Source organism: Oreochromis niloticus, linkage group LG3 (assembly GCF_001858045.2).
Source record: "Oreochromis niloticus isolate F11D_XX linkage group LG3, O_niloticus_UMD_NMBU, whole genome shotgun sequence".
NCBI lineage: Eukaryota > Metazoa > Chordata > Actinopteri > Cichliformes > Cichlidae > Oreochromis > Oreochromis niloticus.
In genome coordinates this window covers 86,518,301-86,540,157 of record NC_031967.2, presented here as the reverse complement: position 1 = coordinate 86,540,157, position 21,857 = coordinate 86,518,301, and the positions used below count along the sequence as shown (strand labels likewise).

Below are 21,857 nucleotides of genomic sequence, written 5' to 3'. Positions count from 1 at the left end.
CAGCTGAGGACTTGGTTCCTTCCACCTGTCCATACAGGACATCACGCTGTCTTTTCTCTTTAAATGCAGCTCCAGGTCCTTCCACGTGCTGTATTTGTGCAGTTTGTAGTGTGTCCTGGGAAACGTAGCACACATGGTGTTCTTCTGGTGTTTCCTCCTTTCACTGAGTGTGAAACACTGACGCTGTGCTGTTGTTGACAGAGGGGAGCTGATTCTAGCTGCAGCTGGACTCTGTCATCTAACTGAATGTGTTGGTGCTGATCACGGGGCTCTGAGGGGGGAGCAGCAGGAGGACTCTGGATGCTGACGTCAGTGTATCTGTGGAAGCTCCCACAGCGTCTCTGTCATTCAATATTGTGCTATATATTGTATCTATGCAAAGATGAACAGACTGTGTGTTCACTGGTCTCTGTGCTGCTGACTGCTTTGCTGCAGCTCTGATGTCATCATCACTCCCTCCTCCACCCTCAGCAGTCCCAGCATGCTGCTGTGGTGCACCCCACCCTCACTCTACACCTGAGCCATAGACCACACCCTCCACCTCAATATACACCACAGTTTTCTCTGCTATGGAAATGAGATCAGGAGGAAATCATTATTATTATTATTTAATAAATGCTCACATTAATGTGGGCTTATTTGTTTCATATTAGAAACATTAGTTGAGTGTTTTTAGTATAAAATGGTGAAAGTCCCTCTTTTTGCTCCTCCCCTCACCTGTGGATGGACGGTGCTGTTACCGTGGTGACAGCTTGGATGTGTTTCAGTCCTGCCTGGTTATCACTGCAGGAATCTTTACTTTCACATTTATTACAGGTAATAACTCTGATTTTTCTGTGTATTATGAACTAAATGTATCCTGATACACACAGAGATGGATGAGCAGAGGTCACATGATGAAAGAAAAAACATGGAGTCTTTGATTTATTTAGATATTTATTGATGAATGCAAACAAACCCTGACACTGAACCATCGTCCAGCTTTCACAGAACAAACCTGATCACATGACCTGCTGACCCAAACAGTGAAAAGCTCCATGGCAACAACAACAAACAGCCTCACATATGTTAACAGAGGCTGTTAGAAGCACAGAGTCTTTACAGTCTTTCTCCTGTTTGTACACAGATCTCTGCACATCTTCATCACAGTTACTCACAGACGTGCAGAGTGTGTGGATATCAAAGCTAAGTTTCCACCATGTTTGTAGTCTGTACTGGGACTCATGGAGCATCTCTCTATGAGCACTCAGTGCTTTAAACAGTGAGTCCCAGTTTAACCAGCAGCCTTCACACCACACATCACACAGACATGGAAACTTCAAACCCTCAGACTGAAGACACCATCATAAATAATTAGATTGTGATGAAGATGAATAACTGGAACAGTTTGCTGTGGTTTCTTCTGTTCCTGTCAGAAATAAGAGTCTGGCAGCACTTTGCTCTCCTTCCACATGTTTAAGGAGGAAGAGAAGAAGAGTGAGTGAGTCGTCTTCCTCTGTGGGCCCAACATCAGGCAGCAGCCACGGATTTTTAAAATCCCAGCACACTGGTTAGAACTGCATTCAAAACTATTGAGCCAATATTTTCAGCTTATATGGCTGAAACATTTTCACATGATGAGCTTCCAACAATCAGTGAAACAGTAAGAGCATGTGGAGAGTTTGGAAACATCCCATTAAGAAAGAGAAATCAAACATTTGGATTCATTTTAATGAGCTCAGACTTGTTGAAAATGCAGAGGAGCTGGTTGTGAACTGAGCTTCAGAGAAACACAACATACTGAGAGTCACTGTGAAGCTTTGAGAGGAAAAAGACAGAAAATCAACATGTGGATCCTGGAATAATGGGAGCTTCCAGCTTTAAAGGACTGAAGAGGAAGAAGTTTACAAGGAATCATTGAGAAGAGTTTCAAACATCAACTGATTGAATCCATGAATCTGAAAACGTGTTTGTGAGTGAAAGAGACAGACATGTACAGACTGAACTATCTGTTCAACAGTCAGAGTGTTTCTCTAACAGGAGACACTCTTTACACTCCACTCAGCACAGGGACACTGAGGAACCAGGAGACCAGTCTAACATAAACCCAGGATAAAGAGTTTGAGTGAATGTGGTGTTGAAGGTGTGGAGGTGGATCAGAGTGTCAGAGGAGACTCTGTAGAAGGACAGAGTGCCAGCAGGACAGTCCACATACACTGCTGCTCTGTTAGAGACAGAGGAGGAGGAGGAGGAGGAGATGGATGTTTGTATGTTATTGTGCCAAACACAAAGAGGACCATCATCAGAGCAGCTCAGACTCCAGGACTGATCATTGTATCCAAACACACAGTCACTGCGTCCTTTCCTTCTGATTGTTCTGTAACTCACTGATATATAAACGTCTCCTCTCCACTCGACCTCCCAGTAACAGCGACCAGTCAGACCATTTCTACACAGCAGCTGTTCCCAAACATCAAATCTGTCTGGATGATCAGGATATGACTGAACCTCCTCCACACGTGTCACCTTCCTGTTGTTGTCAGACAGTTGGAGCTTTGTGTTCACTGTGTTTGTGTCGATTGTGAGTTGACAGGAATCTGATGGAGAGAACAAACACAATCCAGCTGCAGTTATTGATCCATCATCTGTTCATTGATTGACACTTTGATGATGACTCCTGACATGATGAAGATGGTTGAATGTGTGCTGCTTTGTTTTGATGAATCCCATTAAAAACACACTTACACTTCCTCAGACCTGGACTCAACCATCGGACTCCAGCAGGCTCCACCCTGAAAGGAGGAGGGGTCAGAGCAGTCAGCATGCACACATGGACATTACATGGCTCTCATACACATGAACATTCACAGTGTTCATCAAAGTGAAAGCCCGGGGGAATGAATTGTCTGTGGTGTCTGTTTTTTTGTTAACAACACTCTGCATCGTCTGCCTGAAGGAAGAAAAGTGAACAGTTTATCTCCATGATGTGAAAGGTCTGTAGAGATGTGTTTGTCCCTCATTCTGGACCTTTACAGGTCCTGGATGGAGGAAAGACAGCACAGATGAGCCTCTCTAAAGACCTTATTGTCTGGCCCCGTCATGCTTCATGACTGAGGCCAAGCAGACAGTGATTGATGGAAACAGGACAGACTGGATGATGCCATTTCTCCAGACTGTACAGGGTTATATCTTTGGATTAGTTCTGACACATTCATCAGCACCATATCTCCAGTTATTGGAGGAAATATCAGAGGAGAAAAAAGTCACGTTTTTACTGGAAAAACCACAAACATGTTTAACCAATCATTTTGTACGTTTTAAAAATGATGCACAAGTTTTGCAAACAAAAACTCTGCAACTATTTCCCTAAAAATGCAGCCGAGGCCTCAGGAGGGTTTTATATAAGCATTCCAAACTATTTACAGAACAATCAGGTTTTCTGCATCAAATAAGAAGCCACACAAATGATTTGTGCCACTGCAAAAAATAGTTTGTGTCACTATAAGACAGAGGAGAACAGCACAGGGATAAACCTGCAGGTCTGACAGGAGGAGGTGGATCACTCCTGTTTTCCATGTAGAGACAGCGTTTACACTGCAATCTGCCTTTGGTGGCTTTAAAGCAGCAACTGTGATGTTCACTATAGAACTGACACACAACACAACCACTACACTACACACCAACTACACACCAACTACACACTAACTGCAGCCTCCAAACACGCTAAACATCACAAATCTCTCACGTATCAAAACTCCACATTACATGGCTCTCATACACACACTGTTACACACTGATAAAGGAACAGTCCAACATTTTCACAAATACACTTCAATCCATCCGTGGATCAAACTGCTGATGATTGGACTGATCCTAGATCAGTTCATCACTGTATTGAATGAAATATGACTGATTCAAACTGTGACCTTCATTATCTTTATATTCCTCTTCTGTTTAGCTGGAAAGGACACCTCCCTGCCTTTGCTGCCAGCTGCTTTTCTCCTCTTGGAAACACGTTTACCATGGCTGACACTTTATTAGGTACACAGTGGCCACTGTCTCAGGTACAGTACACCTGTGACCTAATAAAGTGGCGGTCACTTGTCTATGAGCCATCTCCCTTCAGTTTTTTTAGCCGACATGTTTACCTCCAACTTTGTATCAGCAGCAGCGACACAGACGAGTCCGACAGGAGCAACAATCCCACCACAACTTCTCCAGAAAAGACCTCCTCTGGTTTCATTGAGTTATTTTATTTCCACACAGAACAGACTGGATGTTATCAGCACACAGAACATGAACTTGTGCATTAAAACATGTTAGGGGATTATCCACCAATAAATGAGGAGATATTGGACGTGTTAACAGATGACAGATTAGGCCTGGGTCTGTAATACTGTTAGCAAACACAGGATATTAACCAGGAACAGCTCATTCATTTCCATCATTTAAGTTGGCTGATACAAACCACACCTCATCTCCTAATGCACTGAGCTTTCCTCATCTCTGACTCTAACTGACTGCTGGGTCCATGGTGTTCCTCCCCCTGCTGAGAAGGTGCAAACAGCTGCCTTCTTTGAGTCACATACATCAGTCTGTCCACTGTCATACTTTCCATGACTTTCCCTGGATGAGATGTTAGAGCTGCAGGCCTATAACCTGTGGTCTTAGTGGGGTCTTTCCCTGCTTTCACAGTTCTTTCCAGCTTCCTGATATATTCTATTATAGAAGAGCAGCAGAGCATCCTCTAACTGCTTCATCATGATGTAACACACCTGATCCTTCCCAGGTGAAGTCATTTTTATACATTTAAGAGCTGCTTTGAATTCAAACATTACAAACTGAACATTAGAACTATCCTCCTCTCCAGGATTTTCCTGATTTAACATTTCAATATGATTCATTTTTGTTCTCTCACATCTGCCGTCATCACTTCAATTATTCCCACAGTGGATTTGATCAAATTGTTTGCCCAGCATCTCTACATTTTCAGTTAATTGCAGTAACAGGACTGGCTGGCTTATGATACACTGGACATTTCCGTCAGTGCATTTATGAAGCCACTGTAAGTAATAACAGGTTTATTACCTGTCAGGGCCTTTGTGGTTATTAGTTAATTGCATGGCCTGTTAACTATCCCCAGAATATTCATCTCCTGGTTTATCCTATGGCCTCTTTACATTTTCTCCAATCGTCCCTGCTTATAAAGTCTTGCCCCATCTGCAGGCAGTCCCAGAGAAACTGCCTCTGCCATTTTCTTCTTCTTAATCTTTGATTTTTCTCTTCACTTTCTCCATCTTTTTAGACACACTTTCCAGAAAACAGCAACATTTTTTGTGCCCCACTTTTCAAACTGTGCATCTTACTTCAGCTTAATGTGTTTACTGATTTGTTTTTACACAGGTCATATAAAAAAGTGTCTGACATCAAAAATCAAAAATCCTACCAGAGGCTCGACAAAGCTGAACTGAAAGACAGCACAGGCGCTAATAATAGCAGCACAGGATTTAAGCACACGGTCCATAGAGGCCGGGGTCTACCACAGGCTGTGCAAAGATGTCCTTTTACTCCTAGTGTACTTACACTGATTATCCATCCAGACTAAATCTATAGTCTCCATCTGACTCAGACTCCGTGGACAGTGATTCAACTGAATACATTTTAATGTCACTATCTAAATGTAGTCTGCAGACATTATACAAAGCAGACATTATAACATGAAAAGGATTGGTCCCAGCAGAGGACCCTGTGGAACTACATGGATAATGTAAATGTGTGAGAATATTAACAATGTGTTCACTGTGATCAACAGTTTTCAATGCTGCAGTGAGGTGTAGCAGGACAAGCTTAGTGGTAAGTCCCCTGAAAAAGTTTCACTTTTGCTGTTTCTGTGTAAATGACTGGTTTGTTTGAACAAGTTCATCAGCTCAACCATAAATACTCAAAAACAATTTCTTTGTGATTCAGTGGGATTTTGCATTTTGTAATATTAGCATGTCAAACTCTACATTCTCTACACAGATGAGAAATGAAGTGTATTTAATAATAAAAGTTATCTCTCAGAGACAAAGTTAGTGTCGCATTCAGGTATGTATCTGCATAGCCTCATACACATGCAGTGCTCATATTTGCTGTTTTGTGGGTCACTCAGACCACTTGCTGACAGGGGGCAGCAATTTCATTTAAAGCTACATTCACTGATACAGGCTGCTAGAGCTCCAACCAGGAGGGTACACATGTGATCCAGGGAAAAAAAAAAAAAAACTCTGATTAGTATTTTGGTGCTGAAACTTGAACATATACATTCTCTAAGATAACTATTAGGAGGTAGTAAAGTAGTAAAATACAGGACCTTTGGGTTAGATATAAGGCGATTTGACAAATCATGTCTGTTATAAATGAGTAAGCCATTTACCGATGTGACTCAGGTTTTAAATCATCATCAGAAAAGACTGAATCCTGACCTGAGAATTCCCAGTGTACACTTTGGACTTTCCACTGCAGAAAATAGAAGCTTCAGTCCTGAATCCTGCAGGTTGTTGTTACCCAGGTCCAGCTCTCTCAGACTAGAGGACTGGGAGCTCAGCACTGAGGACAGCGTTTCACAGCTTCTGTCTGACAGGTTACAGCCACTCAGTCTGAGAAAATGGTGACAAGAAGACATGAAACACTTGTGTTAAAGTATATTCATGGTGCCATGAGGAGCTACTATATTTACAATATTTCAACACTGTTTCAGGAAATGCTGGAATCCTTATTGCTTTATGTGACAAAAGAGTGGCAGTTTACTGTGACTTATTATGTGAATATTTTCCAAATGAAATTGATTAAATGACGTTAATTGATTAAAAAAATTGATATCGCTTGATCTGACCTCAGCGTTTCCAGTTTGCAGTATTGACTCTTCATCTCAGCAGACAGAAGCTTCAGTCCTGAATCCTGCAGGTTGTTGTTACCCAGGTCCAGCTCTCTCAGACAAGAGGACTGGGAGCTCAGCACTGAGGACAGAGCTTCACAGCTTCTGTCTGACAGGTTACAGCCACTCAGTCTGAAATCAAGCGGGAAGGGAGACAAGATCAACAAAACAAATCACAGCTTTCTCCATAAGTTGATTCTGTTCATCTGGACGTAGCATTTTGTGGGAGAAACGTTTCGTCACTCATCCAAGTGACTTCTTCAGTCTCAGCTGACTGCAGGTTTCCCCAAATCTTATAAACAGTACATTTGCATAATGACTGAAACCAGCCCACTGAAGGAACAATGGGCTTGGAGGTTATGCAAATTCTCATGACCATTGAAATGACCATAAATTACAGCTTTATTGCCTTTTTGTTGTTTTTAAGCAGAAATCAGTGAGGTGCTGGTAGATTCTGTTCTTTTTGGTTTATTACCCAATAACACACACATACACTAATATTCGTGACTTTTGAAATAGCAGCATTCAACCCTACCTCTGGCGCCGGTGCCCACCTCTCAATTTTAAATCCATGTAGACATTGAGGGTTCTCGGGAGGGCCGTGCTAACACCTGCTGCTCTCTGGCAGCAGCACCATGCCCTCCCTTGTTTTAAATGCACTTTAGAACAACACGCAGCAACACTACACATGAGCGGGAGGAGGGAGGTATGGGGTCTTCACACACCCCCGTTCTCTACTAGCCATCGGGGCGGGGGGCTGGGAGGAGGTGTTGGCCGTCCGATTGGCCTCCCTGCTGCTGCGGAGCCTGGGGCGGTCTGCTTGCCTCCACCCCGGGGGAAAGGGTCACATCTCTTGGGTCTGGGTGCCGTTTCCCCCTCTGGGGGCGAGGGTACCTGGACCCAGGGCATAGAGTATGTTTGGGGAGTATGATTGTGTGTACATGTCTATGTATGTCTGTCCCTACGTTGGGTGAGTGCTGACTGTTTGTATATGTGTGCATGAGGGTGGGAAAGCATGTTTATGTCTGTGTGTGCCTGTTTGTCTGTGTCTATATGTCAGGTCGGGTCTTAGACTCCACCTCCCTGGGTACTCCCAGGCCCTCCAAGTGTGGAGGCCTATCTCCCCTCACCACACTCCCTGCTGGTAACTGATGCCCTCAGGGGTTGGTGCATTGGTGGTTCTTGGTGTCCGGGGCTGGGCGCTCAGGTATGCACCGGCTCACTCCCGGTGGCTACTTGGCGGGGCCCGATGCCTGTCGCTCGGTCAGGCCTCTTCCGGGGCAAAGGGGGCCCTCGGGCCTCCGGCCTCGGGGCCTGCAACTCGGTTCACTCTGGCACAGCTGGCTGCCGGCAGAGCCGGCGGGCACGCCGGTGCAGCCCCCTCTGGCTTCTGCTCCGTGGCTACTGGGTGACCCCCTCGTCTGGGGATCTCCTCAGCCCTTCCCAGGAAGGTGGCACGGATGCCCCTCCGGTGGTACTCCTTGGGCTCTCGCACTCTGGGGCCTCTGGATGTCTGGAGCCTGGATCTCCTCCATGCCTGCTTCATGCCCTGGGGGACGGGGCTATGGGCCTCCACACCCTCTAGCAGACCGTTACATGGGGAAACCTTTTGTATACAAGCGCGTTGATCCACACAGGTGTGCACACGGGTGTTCACTGTTCGTAGACAAACTACACCTTTCTTAGCTGCTACTTCAAAGCACATTGTGCGCTGTCTGTCCTGCGTGCTGCACAACAACTTTCAATATTTAGTATTTACTGCTGTTCACACTCAGCTAGATTAACGTGATGGTGTTGTGTTTAGTATGTTGCTTTGTTTTTGTTTGGTTTTTTTTGCTTGTCTTCTCTTCTTTTTCTCTCAACAGGTGATCCAGGAGATTTTTTATTTTTTCTTTCTCTTTGTCTTTGTAAGTGCCCTTTCTCAATGTCCCTTTTCCCTTCTGTTTTTCTTTTCCTTCCTCTCTTTCTTTCTCCCTTTCCTATCCCCCAGTCATGTCTGTCCCATCTGTAACAACTGAAAATAAAATAAATAATAACAACAAAGTTTGATCAAATGGACCAATACGGCAATGCCATGATGATCCATTTGGCAAAATAAATCCATTTGGTATCCTTGTTGGTCTTCAGACAACAATTCTGACAGCTTAAGAACCAAATGGGACAGACAAAAAAAAAAAAAAGAAATAGCAGCATTTATAATGCAAAGCAAAAGCGATCACAGATTGTAGGGGCCTGAAAACTACAATGCAGTGACTTTTAAGATGACCTGTTCTTCCAATTTCCAACAACAGATTTCTCCAACCTTACAGTTAAAAATAATTCTTTATCTCATACTCAATCTTGGTGCACCCCCCGTTTATTAAAATGAAGTGGTACTAAAGTTGCTGTTAGTGATGTGTGATACCACTGATTTCCTTTCTTATCCAATACAAAGTAAAATTCCTTCAGAATCAATACAAGACATAATAAGAAAATATGTTTTGTATAACATAAAAAGCCTGAATTTTAAAATATTCAATTAATAATCAAAAACAGATGTGACTGAAAATAATAAAGCTGAGAAACATTTTATGGCCATTGCTACGGGCCATTTGATCCTTATATAACCATTGAAAGAGCTTGGTCCGTATAGCTGGCAATAAGTCGGACTCGTTTCTGGTGGGTGATGGGCTCCGCCAGGGCTGCCCTTTCTCACTGATTCTGTTCATAATCTTTATGGACAGAATTTCTAGGTGCAGCCAAGTGGCAGAGGGCTTTCCCTTGGGAGGTCTTGAAAGGAGCCAGCTGAGGTGCTTCGGGCATCTGACGAGGATGCCTCCTGGGCGAGGTTTTCCGGGCATGTCCCACCAAGAGGAGGCCCCGGGGCAGACCCAGGACACAGTGGAGAGATTATATCTCTCGGCTGGCCTGGGAACGCCTTGGTAATCCCCCGGACAAGCTGGAAGAGGGAGAGGGGGAGCTGGGCTTCTCTGCTTGGGCTGCTGCCCCCGCGACCCGGCCCCGGATAAGCTGAAGAAAATGGATGGATGGATGGATGGATGGATGGATTCATTCAAGTTGCAATATTGTGGTCAAAAGTTTTTCTTTTACACTATACAACTATGTAGGCTCACGCCCAGCAGCCATATTACAACTGAAGCTATGATCAAATATTTACTTACAGAGCTTTGTTGGAGGCTTTGACCACTGGCAGCATTCTCAGAAGAGCCTCCTCTGAAGCAGAGTATTTCTTCAGGTCAAACACATCCAGATCTTTTTCTGATGACAGTAAGATGAAGACCAGAGCTGACCACTGAGCAGGAGACAGTTTATCTGTGGAGAGACTTCCTGACCTCAGGGACTGTTGGATCTCCTCCACTAGAGAACGATCATTCAGTTCATTCAGACAGTGGAACAGATTGATGCTTTTCTCTGCAGACAGATTCTCACTGAGCTTCTTCTTGATGAACTGAACTGTTCTCTGTTTGGTCTGTGAGCCACTTCCTGTCTGTGTCAGCAGACCTTGTAGGAGGTTCTGATTGGTCTGCAGTGAAAGACCCAGGAGGAAGCGGAGGAACAAGTCCAGGTGTCCATTTGGACTCTCTAAGGCCTTGTTCACAGCACTCTGGTGGAGAGACTCTTTTTTTCCAAAAAACCTAGACCGCTTGGAGGTTGTTTGTTGTTGTTCCAGCAGATTGAGTCCAGAGTTGATGAAGGTCAGATGGACATGAAGAGCAGCCAGAAACTCCTGAACACTCAGATGGATGAAGCAGAACACCTTGTCCTGGTACAGTCCTCTCTCCTCTTTAAAGATCTGTGTGAACACTCCTGAGTACACTGAGGCTGCTCTGATATCGATGCCACACTCTGTCAGGTCTGGTTCATAGAAGATCAGGTTTCCTTTCTGCAGCTGATCAAAAGCCAGTTTTCCCAGAGACTCAATCATCTTCCTGCTCTCTGGACTCCAGTGTGGATCTGTCTCAGCTCCTCCATCATACTTGACCTTCTTCACTTTGGCCTGAACCACCAGGAAGTGGATGTACATCTCAGTCAGGGTCTTGGGCAGCTGTCCTCCCTCTCTGGTTTCCAGCACATCCTCCAGAACTGTAGCAGTGATCCAGCAGAAGACTGGGATGTGGCACATGATGTGGAGGCTTCGTGATGTCTTGATGTGGGAAATCATCTTGCTGATCTGCTTCTTATCTCTGAATCTCTTCCTGAAGTACTCCTCCTTCTGTGGGTCAGTGAACCCTCTGACCTCTGTCACCATGCCAACACAGTCAGGAGGGATCTGATTGGCTGCTGCAGGTCGTGTGGTTATCCAGAGGCGAGCAGAGGGAAGCAGTTTCCCCCTGATGAGGTTTATCAGCAGCACATCCACTGAGGTGGACTTTCTAGGGTCAGTTAGGATTGTAGTTTTGTGGAAGTCCAGAGGAAGTCGACACTCATCCAGACCATCAAAGATGAACACAACCTGGAAGTCTTCAAAGCTGCAGATTCCTGCTTCTTTGGTTTCAGTAAAGAAGTGATGAACAAGTTCCACCAAGCTGAACTTTTCTTCTTTCAGCACATTCAGCTCTCTGAAAGTGAATGGAAATATGAACTGGATGTCCTGGTTGGCTTTGTCTTCAGCCCAGTCCAGGCTGTATTTCTGTGTTAAGACTGTTTTCCCAATGCCAGCCACTCCCTTTGTCAGCACTGTTCTGATTGGTTCATCTCTTCCAGGAGAGGCTTTAAAGATGTCTTCTTGTCTGATGGTTGTTTCTGGTCTGTCTGGTTTCCTGGATGCTGTTTCAATCTGTCTGACCTCATGTTCATCATTGACCCCTGCAGTCCCTCCCTCTGTGATGTAGAGCTCTGTGTAGATCTGATTCAGAAGGGTTGGGTTTCCTGCTTTAGCGATCCCCTCAAACACACACTGGAACTTTTTCCTTAGAGCAGATTTAAGGTTATGCTGACAAACTGCAGCATGAAGTTCTGAATGGGAAGAAAAATAAACACTCAATTCCAAAAAGAACTAATCTTTAAAACATTCATGCTCCAACTCATAAGACATCAGTAAATGTCTCATTTTTCCAACAGCTTAAATCTTTATATAAATCCTCTTACTGCTGTGCGTGATCTTCAGAAAAGCCTCTCTGCTGCTGCTCCTCTGAGTCTCTAAGCATTCTGGGTAATCTGGACTCAGAACCTCCTGGATCTTCTTCAGCTCGTTCTTCACAAAAGTGATGATGTTGTCCTCCAGCAGCTGGAACAGAATACTTTATGAATGATCCAATCAGACTGAAATCATGGAGCCAAACATCAGATCCATGTTGGACACACTGACAATCCACTGGTCTACAAAGAGCAGCATGGAGATGACTGTGAACAGAATAGATGTAACAGTAGTTGTTGTACATGTACAGACCATAAATATGGAGTCCAGCTGTGTTTGATGCTGCTGGGCAGACTGACCACTGGGAACCTCTGACCTCTGCTGGTCCACTCTGTGGAGGAACCATGAAGAATTAGATCAACACAGGATAAAGATCCAGGAGTCTCTGCTCAAATAACTTCATCTGAATCAAGTTTGTCAAGTTTTAAACTCTCAGATTGTGAACATATCAGTAATTTTCAGTCTGTTTTCATGGACGTCCTTTCAGTGGTGATGTCAGGGATGATTTTGAAGAAGCTCATTAAACTGAACCATCAGCAGATCACTGCTCCAAAACCAGAACATGATCCGAGGTCTCTCCACCACCAGAACACCAGCTTTACTAACGTGGTAGATCAGTGTAGTACAGATCAATAACTGATGAGTCATTTGATCAAAATCACTGAGTGCTTCACATCTGACCCTCTGATGTTTCTGCAGACATTTTGCATATTTAATGAATGTGTGAAAGTTTTACATTCATTCTATGAATACAGTGGAAATGTTGTGTTATAGTCTCCATGTTTTTCCAGCATCATAAATTCTGAAGTTCAGAAAATTAGATTCTTTTTCACAGCTGAAAATCAACAACATTTATTGTCTATTGAAATCTGCATCGTCCACTCCAAAGGTCACAATCTGAAGGTAACATCTGGTTTTGTTCCCTGTGATTAACTCTGAGCATCAGTATGGTGGGATTTATCCACTACATCCACACCACTGTGGTTCAGTGTTGTCCTGATGGAGTAACAGCAGCCAGTATGATCCAGGCTTTAGCTGCTGGGTCTCTGTGTGACCTCTCAGACTGTTTCACAGATCAGACACAAAGAGAATCAGAGCAGCTCTTTAAAGACAAACATGAACCCACTCAGGTCACACTTTCCCCACAGATATGAGCATCAGTGTCCTCAAACAGCAAATGACCAAGTCTAACATTTGGATCTTTGTTCTTTCATTGTTTTCTTTTTAATGAATCTTTGTAACAATCTGAGGATGTTTCAGGTCAGATTTATCCAGGAAACACAAACATGTAAAGGAGTCATCACAGCTCTCTGACCTCGTTGGTCCAGGTTCACCACTGAAGTGTGGAGGTTTTCCTTTGGAGCGGTCACTCCTCACAGACGGACAGCTGGATCCTGCAGACTGTGACCTCTGACCTCTGCAGACACAAACATGATTGAAGCAGCTGTGATCACACAGACTGCAGATAATGCAGCTGTTTCCTGTCAGTAACATCCTCTTAGATTAGAGTTCAGCTTTTTACAGGAAAACTGGACAAAACTGATTTTGTTACAAACTCATTTTCATTTCCTCTCAGCTCACAAACACAGTCAGAAAATCAACCAGAATCAACACTGATTATAATGTCAGAGCAGAATTATTTCTGTCACTCAGAGAGTTCAGTTCTCTGACCTCGTTGGTCCAGGTTCACCACTGAAGTCTGGCTGTTTATCCTTGGACCGGTCACTCCTCACAGACGGACAGCTGGATCCTGCAGACTCTGCTCTGTCCTCCTCTTCCTCCATCATCATCTTCAGTCAGTCTGAGAGGTAAACCACAAACACTCAGTCAGTTCGCATTAACAGGAGTAACTGAGTTACAGTCGCTGACCTCTGACCTGTTGTGTAACCTAAAAACCAGGTCACATGATCCACATCAGGTGAAATAGTGTCACTGTGTTTTCAGGTTCTTTGGGAAGAATTTGTCAAACTGAAGTGTTTTTTTTTTTTATACAACGCTTTGTAGGTTTCTGTGGTTTATGTTCTGTTATTTCTGATAAATTGTGTAAACATTTTTTATTAACAAACATCTTAACAAATTTATTATTTGCTTTATTAACATCCTTTTTCTTTAAAGATGCCCGTCCTGTTCCATTGTTATAACCCATTCAAAACTTCATCGAGGAGAATTTCTTTGTTACGGCCATCACAAACTATAAATTCTGAGTCCCTCCTCTTCATCTCTCTGAATGACAATCCTGACGTCTTGCTGCAGGAGTTCATGGTGAGTGTTTTATGAGTAGATTGGGGCTTTGCAACATTTAACAATGTATTGAGTTAACCATGTGATCCTCCTTGGACTGGTAATGCCCAGTAGTCCTGTTAATGATTTGGCAAAGTGATTCCAGTACTGGGATTAAAACACAAGGTTAAACTTGTCACACAACACAAACACTGCACTTTTTCTCCACAAACCCTGTTACGAAAGTGGAAAAAACATCCATATTGACACCTCTGCCACAAACTGAAAAACATTGTTTCCCTTTTTTTTAGGCATCACATCATTGTGAAAACACTTCAAAACTGTGATTTTAGTGAAAGAAGGAAAATTCCACCATCTTCCCACATTGTGCTGATTCTTGTCTGATGAGGACACGACTGGGATACAGCCTGGAGTACAGTCCAGCATAATCATGAACATCATCCAGGAACATAAAAACAACTTCCAGAAAAATGAGGAGAAATAAATCTTTATATCAGCCTTTGTTTGAAAAACAAATTATCCCAACTGAGTCTGACTTATAGAGAACACACAAAGTCTGTCAGTGTTGTGTGAGTTTATCTCTAACCTGTTCAGCCCTCAGGAGTTTTCTGAGCTTTCTCTCTGCAATTACAAAATCTTTGTATACAATTGTGGTATCAAAATAAAGCTAACACTTGTGAGATTTCACCAGAGGTGTAAATATCGCTGCAGGTGTTACAATGTCAAAAGTATTGAAACTGGAACACAGAAAAAGTAAGTAGATTTTATCCTCACCTAATTTATTTATTTAGCAAATATGCCTTTTAAAAATATGATCTAGTTTACATTTTATTCCAGAAATTCAGCAACTAATATATAAACATTATCTGTGCACAAATTTATTTTTCTAAAGTGAAACTGTGAAAAATTACAGTACTGTTAATTCATAAATATCCAGGTGTTGTACAAAAAGTCCCATTTTGGCACACATTGGACACCATATGTGCGTTGAATTTTTTTTAGGTATTAAAGTGCAGAAATTATTTAATCTCATTAACAGGCTTCTCATTAAAATGCTTGTTTTTGAATATTTTTGAAGAATTAACCACACACTCACAGGCAACAGGCCCTGTCTCCTGTGCGCATGGAGTCTTTACCCCTCTGAGGGGCTGCAACTTTGGTTTCTTTTGGCCAATTTGCATGATTGACACCTCTTTTTATGTGTTTGAGCCAATAAAATCGTAGTAATAATATCATGTTCACGTCACTTCAACCAATCAGAAGTTGCAAAGCCAAACCACATGTGGGCCAAAATTTACAACATGTGGTTTCTGTCTGGTCACGTGTCTGTAGTTGGGTCTAAAATGGCGTTTTTTGACAGAAATGGCTCTGATGCGGCTTTTAAACATCATTAGACGCGTTGCTGCGCACTGTCGGTCCAGTCTGTGAGTGCAGAACAAGCGCTCACAAAACAGCAGTTCGGGGATGACGTCTCACACATGGGTCCTCTGTCAGAATACAGGAAAATCCGGACATTTGTATCAATCTCGAAAATACCCCCGCACGCCCCGGATAGGACGTGAAAAGTGGACATGTCTGGGGAAAAGAGGACTGTTGGTCACCCTAGTCAAAAATATAAGTTCTGAAATGTGTGGTATCCAGAAAAACCTCTGAACCTAAGCTAAAATCTGATATGAACCATTTCTACAACATCAAAACACAGCTAAAACAAGCCATGACAGAAATGCACAGCAGCGCAAATGCACTAGAAAAGAAATTGACTTACTATCCCGATTTCCTCCGTTATCTTTGCTGGGAGCTGATAGCCTCATGATGATCAGCAGTTACTAAGGCTAACTAGATCCCAAAGCGCAAGTGCATCTTTTCAGATGAACTGCTAAAGAAATTTCCCTTGTACTGACCATAACTGGACTGGCCATCGGGCATACCGGGCATTTGTTCGTTTTTACGGGCTGATGGTTTTGTTGCTGTTGTTGTTGTTTTTGTAACAGTATAAACAGTGAAAGGTGGTGGATTGGCCATATGCTGGCCAATGTGTAAAATAACGAAATAACACCAGGATCCTTTTCTATGTAGCTGACAGCTGGTAACCGTGCAGGGGCGGGTCTAGCAAAGTTTTTGCCAGGGGGGCAGGTAGGGCATTAACAGGGAGAGGGGGTCTCAAAGAAATACTTTTCTTTCTTATTCTCATTTAAAATGTCTAGCTTTTCATAAATAATTATATGAATCATGCATATACCAACAAGACAGTGTACATCACTGTCACAACAGCATTTGTTTTCATTCAAAGGCTTTATGGCTTTTCCTATAATACCTGGTGGGCCGGTCTCTAGTCAAAATGCCCTGGTCAATTTTTTGTCCCAGTCCAGCCCTCATACAACCCAGTACTGGTAATTTTTCTTATGCCGATGAGGCATTATTTCTGTACCATTATTTAATTCCAGAGGTTTTTAAGTTATTTTTTTTGCACCCATTGACTTGTAAAAGCCTATATGACATATTTTATTTCTAAAATTATTAACCGCACAGAGAAGGCATTGTTTAAATATGTTAAATATGTTTCTTTATGCAAGTTCTTCATGACTAAGCTAAGTGTCCTCTTTTTTGGAAATCAAAATATGGTCACCCTATTTTTCACCCCATGTTATAACCGATTAAACAAGATCACCTCCCTTTTGCCCCTATTTTTTGGGGTGTGGGTGTTTAAGAAATGAGTTTAGTGAGATTTTCATCCAGACAATAAAAAGTTGTTTCAGTGATTCAGAGACAAAATAGGGACTCCACGACAACTACCTCAGAAATAAACCTCTTCTTTGTTTCTCTGTTTGATACAATGAAATTAATAAAAATGCTACATCTGGAACATGGAAGCAAATGTAATCAAATCTAAACCAGTGAACCTGAAAACCAGGTAACCACCAAGACCAAGCTGATTGCTTACAGAGTTCATACTCTAACTGCTAGCTGCTATGCTAGCTAAGCTACCTTATGTTAAAGGTCAGACTAAAGAAATAAGCTGATGCTGCTGGGAGTGACGTCACAGTCTAGCAGCATTTAGTTATTCAGCATTATATTTAATCCTTATCATCTGCTCCTCTCACCTCTGTTTACCTCAGACAACAAGAACATTTAGCCAACAGTTTATTAGCTTTGGTGAAATTATGAACAGGCATCAGCGCGGTCACCTCCTTTAGTGCTGGAGCAGCAGGAACACCTTTTAATCTGAAATCTCCTTTTCTCTTTAAAACACAGTGACAGCAGGCTGAGTGAAAGACAAAAAACTTATTTAAAAGCCAAATATTTACCGGCTTTACTTCCTGATCCAGGATTCAAAGATGATCAGCAGTTCTCCCATTACTGTGAACTATGGAGCAGCAGATTTGTGGTGGAGACGATCATCTGACACTGACATCAGGGAAGTGAAACTTTGAGCAGGAAAGGAGGCGTTTGTGGGGAAACTGGGATGAAGCAAAAGCAGAAATGGAGTCTGGACTTTAGAAACATGTAGGAATGTTTGTTGGAGGCTTCTGTCCTGTTACTGAGTGCAGCATTAAAATTATGTTTCTATTGTAGTTTCTATTGTAGTGACACTTTAACCTGGTTCCACTGCAGATCACAGAAACACTCAGTGTGTTAGTGGAAGTTGTTCTTAGCTGAGCCGTGTCATTAATCCAATCTGAAGTGAACAGTTTACTGCAGAGCAGGAAGCCTCTTCATGACAAACTCATGTTACACTTTATCAGCGCCATGTTTTGTTCTTCTACTTGTTTTAACTGGAAACTTTGACTTCCTGTCTCACTACAGTGAATAACTGCTCCTCTTTAATGATTTGTTTGGAGCTGATTTTACGCATTCATTTAGATAAAATCAGTTCAAACGTGTTTGCATGAAATGCATCAATATTCTATAAATATACAATTTTCCACTGATTCTATAAATGCTTTGTCTGCAGAAAAAGAGCCGATGAACAAACTGCAGCTGATTGTTTCCACGCAGCAGACTGGATTTATTCCAGCTCACAGCTCCATTACAGCCATTCTAAATTAAAACACTTTCATCAGCCTGAATTTCAAACATCATCACTTAAACACTGAGTCACAGTCAGCTGACTGCTCCTGTAGATGGGGTAAAAACGCAGCTACAGCAATGTCGAAGATTTGAACATTAGTTAGCTTTTTTTTCCCACACAGATATTGAAAGAGCATGAGGGCAAAGCTCAAACTGAGGCAAATAGCCTCTTCCTGTTCCAACATGACTGTGCACCAGTGAAGAAAGTCCATAGAGACAAGGATGAAAGAGTTTGGTGTGGAAGAACACCTCTGGGATGAATTAGAGTGGAGACTTTGAGCCAGGACTCTTCATCCAACATCAGTGTCTGATCTCACACTTGCTCTTCTGGAAGAGTGTTAACAAAAAATTCCATAAACACTCCAAATCTTGTGGAAATCCTTTCTAGAGGAGGTGAAGCTGTTACAGCTGCAAAGGTGGGGCAGACATCACATTAAGATGGATTAAGAACAGTATGTCATTCAAGTTCATTTTCGTGCGTCATAAAAAAAAAAATAAGACCTCCTTAAATGTTAAAATGTTAAATAGAAAAAAAGATGTTCATAGGTTGAAAAAAAAAAAAAGTTTTGCGCTCACTGACGTATTTAGATGTTATTAAAGCTTAATAAAGCTTTAATAATAATAAACTAATAATGGTTGTCAAAAAGCCAGTGGCAGGTGATGGTAATATTTTAGGAGGTCCATAAGAGCAACAAATAACACTGTACTAACAACAACCAGCTGACGTCAGGAAAAATGTTTCAAACCTGTCAGTCCAACAAACTTTACCCTGTTTTCATATTTTTATTGTTGTGCATTATTTCAAAGCTAGCGGTTTTGTGAACTACAGAAGTTGAACTTTACCCCGAGGAAATCTACCAACAACAGCAGCATGTTTGCCTCTTTGAGTGTTTGTACATCATGTTGTCTGAGCATTGCTGACCAAATTGTCTGTTAGTAAAACCTGAGTGACGTTGTCATGGTTAGCTGTGTGGCAGGCAGGCAGAAGTGGTGGACCCAAAACTCTAAACAGAGGTGCTGGAGGACTGGACATAACAAACACAGCAAGTTGAGGTCAAAGGAGTTTGCAAAGAAAAGCGTCTGGACTTCTTTAAGTTGCTTGAAGACGTTTCACCTCTCATCCGAGAAGCTTCTTCAGTTAGAACTGAAGAAGCTTCTTCTACGATGACCTGGATGACTGAGAACCTTCACAGACACAGCAAGTTGAGGGTATGACATGACAGAGAGCACAGGAAAACACAGGGCTTAACCAGACTAGAGTCCACTGAGACCATTCAGGAGGCCGACTGGGGGGCCGACAACACAGGAGTCCGAGCAGTTCAGGTGGCCGACCCGGAGGCCAGTGACAAAGACAACACGGGTCTGTAGGCCGACTGCGGGGAAGGCAGCGGCGGCGAGGAAACGGGTCCGGAGGCCGACGGCGTGGGAGGCAGCGGCGGCGAGGAAACAGGTCCGGAGGCCGACCGCGGGGAAGGCTGCGGCGGCGACGAAGCAGTTCAGGTGACCGACCGTGCTGACGGCAGTGGCAGCGCCCGAGGAGGTTGGGAGGCCGACCGCGGGGAAGGCTGCGGCGACGACGAGGCAGTTCAGGTGACCGACCGTGCTGACGGCAGTGGCGGCACCCGAGCAGGTCCGGAGGCCGGCCGCATGGAAGGCAGTGGCAGTGGCGACCTCGTTCAGGGGGCCACCCTCGACGGCGATGACGTCCCGCCAGAGGCCTGGAAAGTGGCTGGCAGAGGTGAGGTGATCCAGGCCGAGCTGGATCAGATGGTGCTGTAGCAACTGCAGGACCAGGCGAGGATGATGACGACGGGGCTGCCGCAGGCGAGGATGATGACGATGACGAGGGTGATGCACTAGACGGCGGTGCGGAAACAGTAGATGATGGAGCTGTAGGCGACAGTGATGGCTAACTAGTCCCATGGTCTGAAGAAACTGAAAAAGTGTCTTTTTCACTCACTGCAACCGGCTGTTCAGGAGTACCAGCATCTGGCTGCGGAGAGGAGTGCCGGTGACGTGGACGCCGTTTCCTTCCAGGAGAGGGAATGCAGGCGATGGAAGAAGTGGGAGATGGTGTAGAGGTGAATACCTGCTCCTCCTCCGACGACCACATCGTGGCCAGCAAAGAGGCAGGTGAATGGTGATCCAGTTGAAGTGTGGAGGGGGTGACAGAAACACTTCCCCAAATGTTGCTGTTGCTGCTGCATCGTGGCGAGCTGAGTCTGCTGTGGCTGCTGCTGCTTTGATGTGGATCGCCGGGAGCAGATAAAATCTGCTAGCTCCTGAGCTTGTAGTGTGTCCCGGACTCGATGCAGCTCTTTAAGCAGGCTCGTTACCTCCGGGAGCTGACAAAAATGAGGGTTTCCCTCCAGAATTGCCTCAACGGCGTTTATCCCAACCACCCTTGCCTTCTTGTCCGAGGTGTGGGATATCAGCTTCATCAGTCCCTGGATGCAGGCCAGGTCGTGCTCCCGGGAAGAGTCCGCTGGGTCCATGTACTGGTCGTGTCGTTCTGTCATGGTTGGCTGTGTGGCAGGCAGGCAGGCAGAAATGGTGGACCCAAAATGCAGGACTCTCGGAGACGGGATTTAAACCGAAAATGCAGCTTTATTGCTGGACAAAACTATTCAGAAAATAAAACTCAGAAAAGCAAAAACAAAACAAGACTCTAGTGATGGGTCCTGCAACACTGACGCACCGACGCATGTATCAAGCTCACCTAGCGAAGCCTGTATCGGTGCGTGCGTCGCTTTAAGAAAAAGTCACGTGATCGATACAGCTGCTGTATCGCTCATTGCCAACGCGCCAAACTGTGTTTAAAAAGTACCGCATCCGCATCTGTCAACGGAATGAGTCGCCACCAAAAAAACACAAAATTACTGTCGCAAAGATTAAAAAAAAAAAATACACATCTCTCCATAACAAAATGGAGCCCGAAAGAACAAGAAATGTTTCTGCTGTGTGGGATCATTTTGATCTTTTAACTGCAAATAAGGTAATAGTTTGACTGTCTTTGTTTCAGTGTAATCTATCAGAATAGGAAAAACAGCAATGTGAGTTGAAGTGTAAATTATTTATTTCATTTTATGCAGGTTAAATGTCGCATCTGTTCTGCGGCGCTTTCTTACACAAACAAAAGCACCTCCTCAGTGTTACAGAGGCATTACAGAGCCAAACATGAAAATGAGGAGACAAACACACCGAGAATGAACACAGGTAGGCCTATATTGACACTGAACAGCTTTATCATCATTTTTTTTTTTTTATTAATATGTGTTTTATTATTTTGAAATCAAGCATCTAGGAAGACTGTTCTGGACCAGGCAGTCCTGAATTTTATTATAAAGGACTGCCAACCCCTTAGTATTGTGGAGAGTGTCGGAGAGAAACATTCCAAGATCAGAGGATCCTTTAACGTTCTGGGGGAATAGGAAGACATCTTATCAGAACTTTTTCCACCTGGCTTTACAGTTAGTGTGCCCCAGCTTCATCTGTGCCTGTGAGTTTTCCAAAGCT

The 21,857-nt window shown here is 43.6% G+C and overlaps 1 protein-coding gene and 1 long non-coding RNA gene across 2 annotated transcripts; both read right to left on the bottom strand.

The window, feature by feature from the left end:
• Positions 1-2,040: 2,040 nt before the first annotated feature.
• On the bottom strand, positions 2,041-12,735 carry LOC112846048 (NLR family CARD domain-containing protein 3). Its single transcript, XM_025905283.1, has 7 exons — positions 12,707-12,735; positions 11,984-12,069; positions 10,057-11,851; positions 6,854-7,027; positions 6,444-6,617; positions 2,725-2,771; positions 2,041-2,576 (listed from the first exon to the last, which is right to left on the bottom strand). Exons 1-7 carry the CDS (start codon positions 12,733-12,735, stop codon positions 2,041-2,043), a joined length of 2,841 nt encoding a protein of 946 aa, XP_025761068.1.
• Positions 12,736-12,752: 17 nt separating this feature from the next.
• LOC112846417 (uncharacterized) lies at positions 12,753-18,633 on the bottom strand. The gene is made up of 3 exons (XR_003219352.1): positions 17,579-18,633; positions 13,704-13,833; positions 12,753-13,095 (listed from the first exon to the last, which is right to left on the bottom strand). It is a non-coding gene; the product is annotated as an uncharacterized LOC112846417 (long non-coding RNA).
• Positions 18,634-21,857: the final 3,224 nt, after the last annotated feature.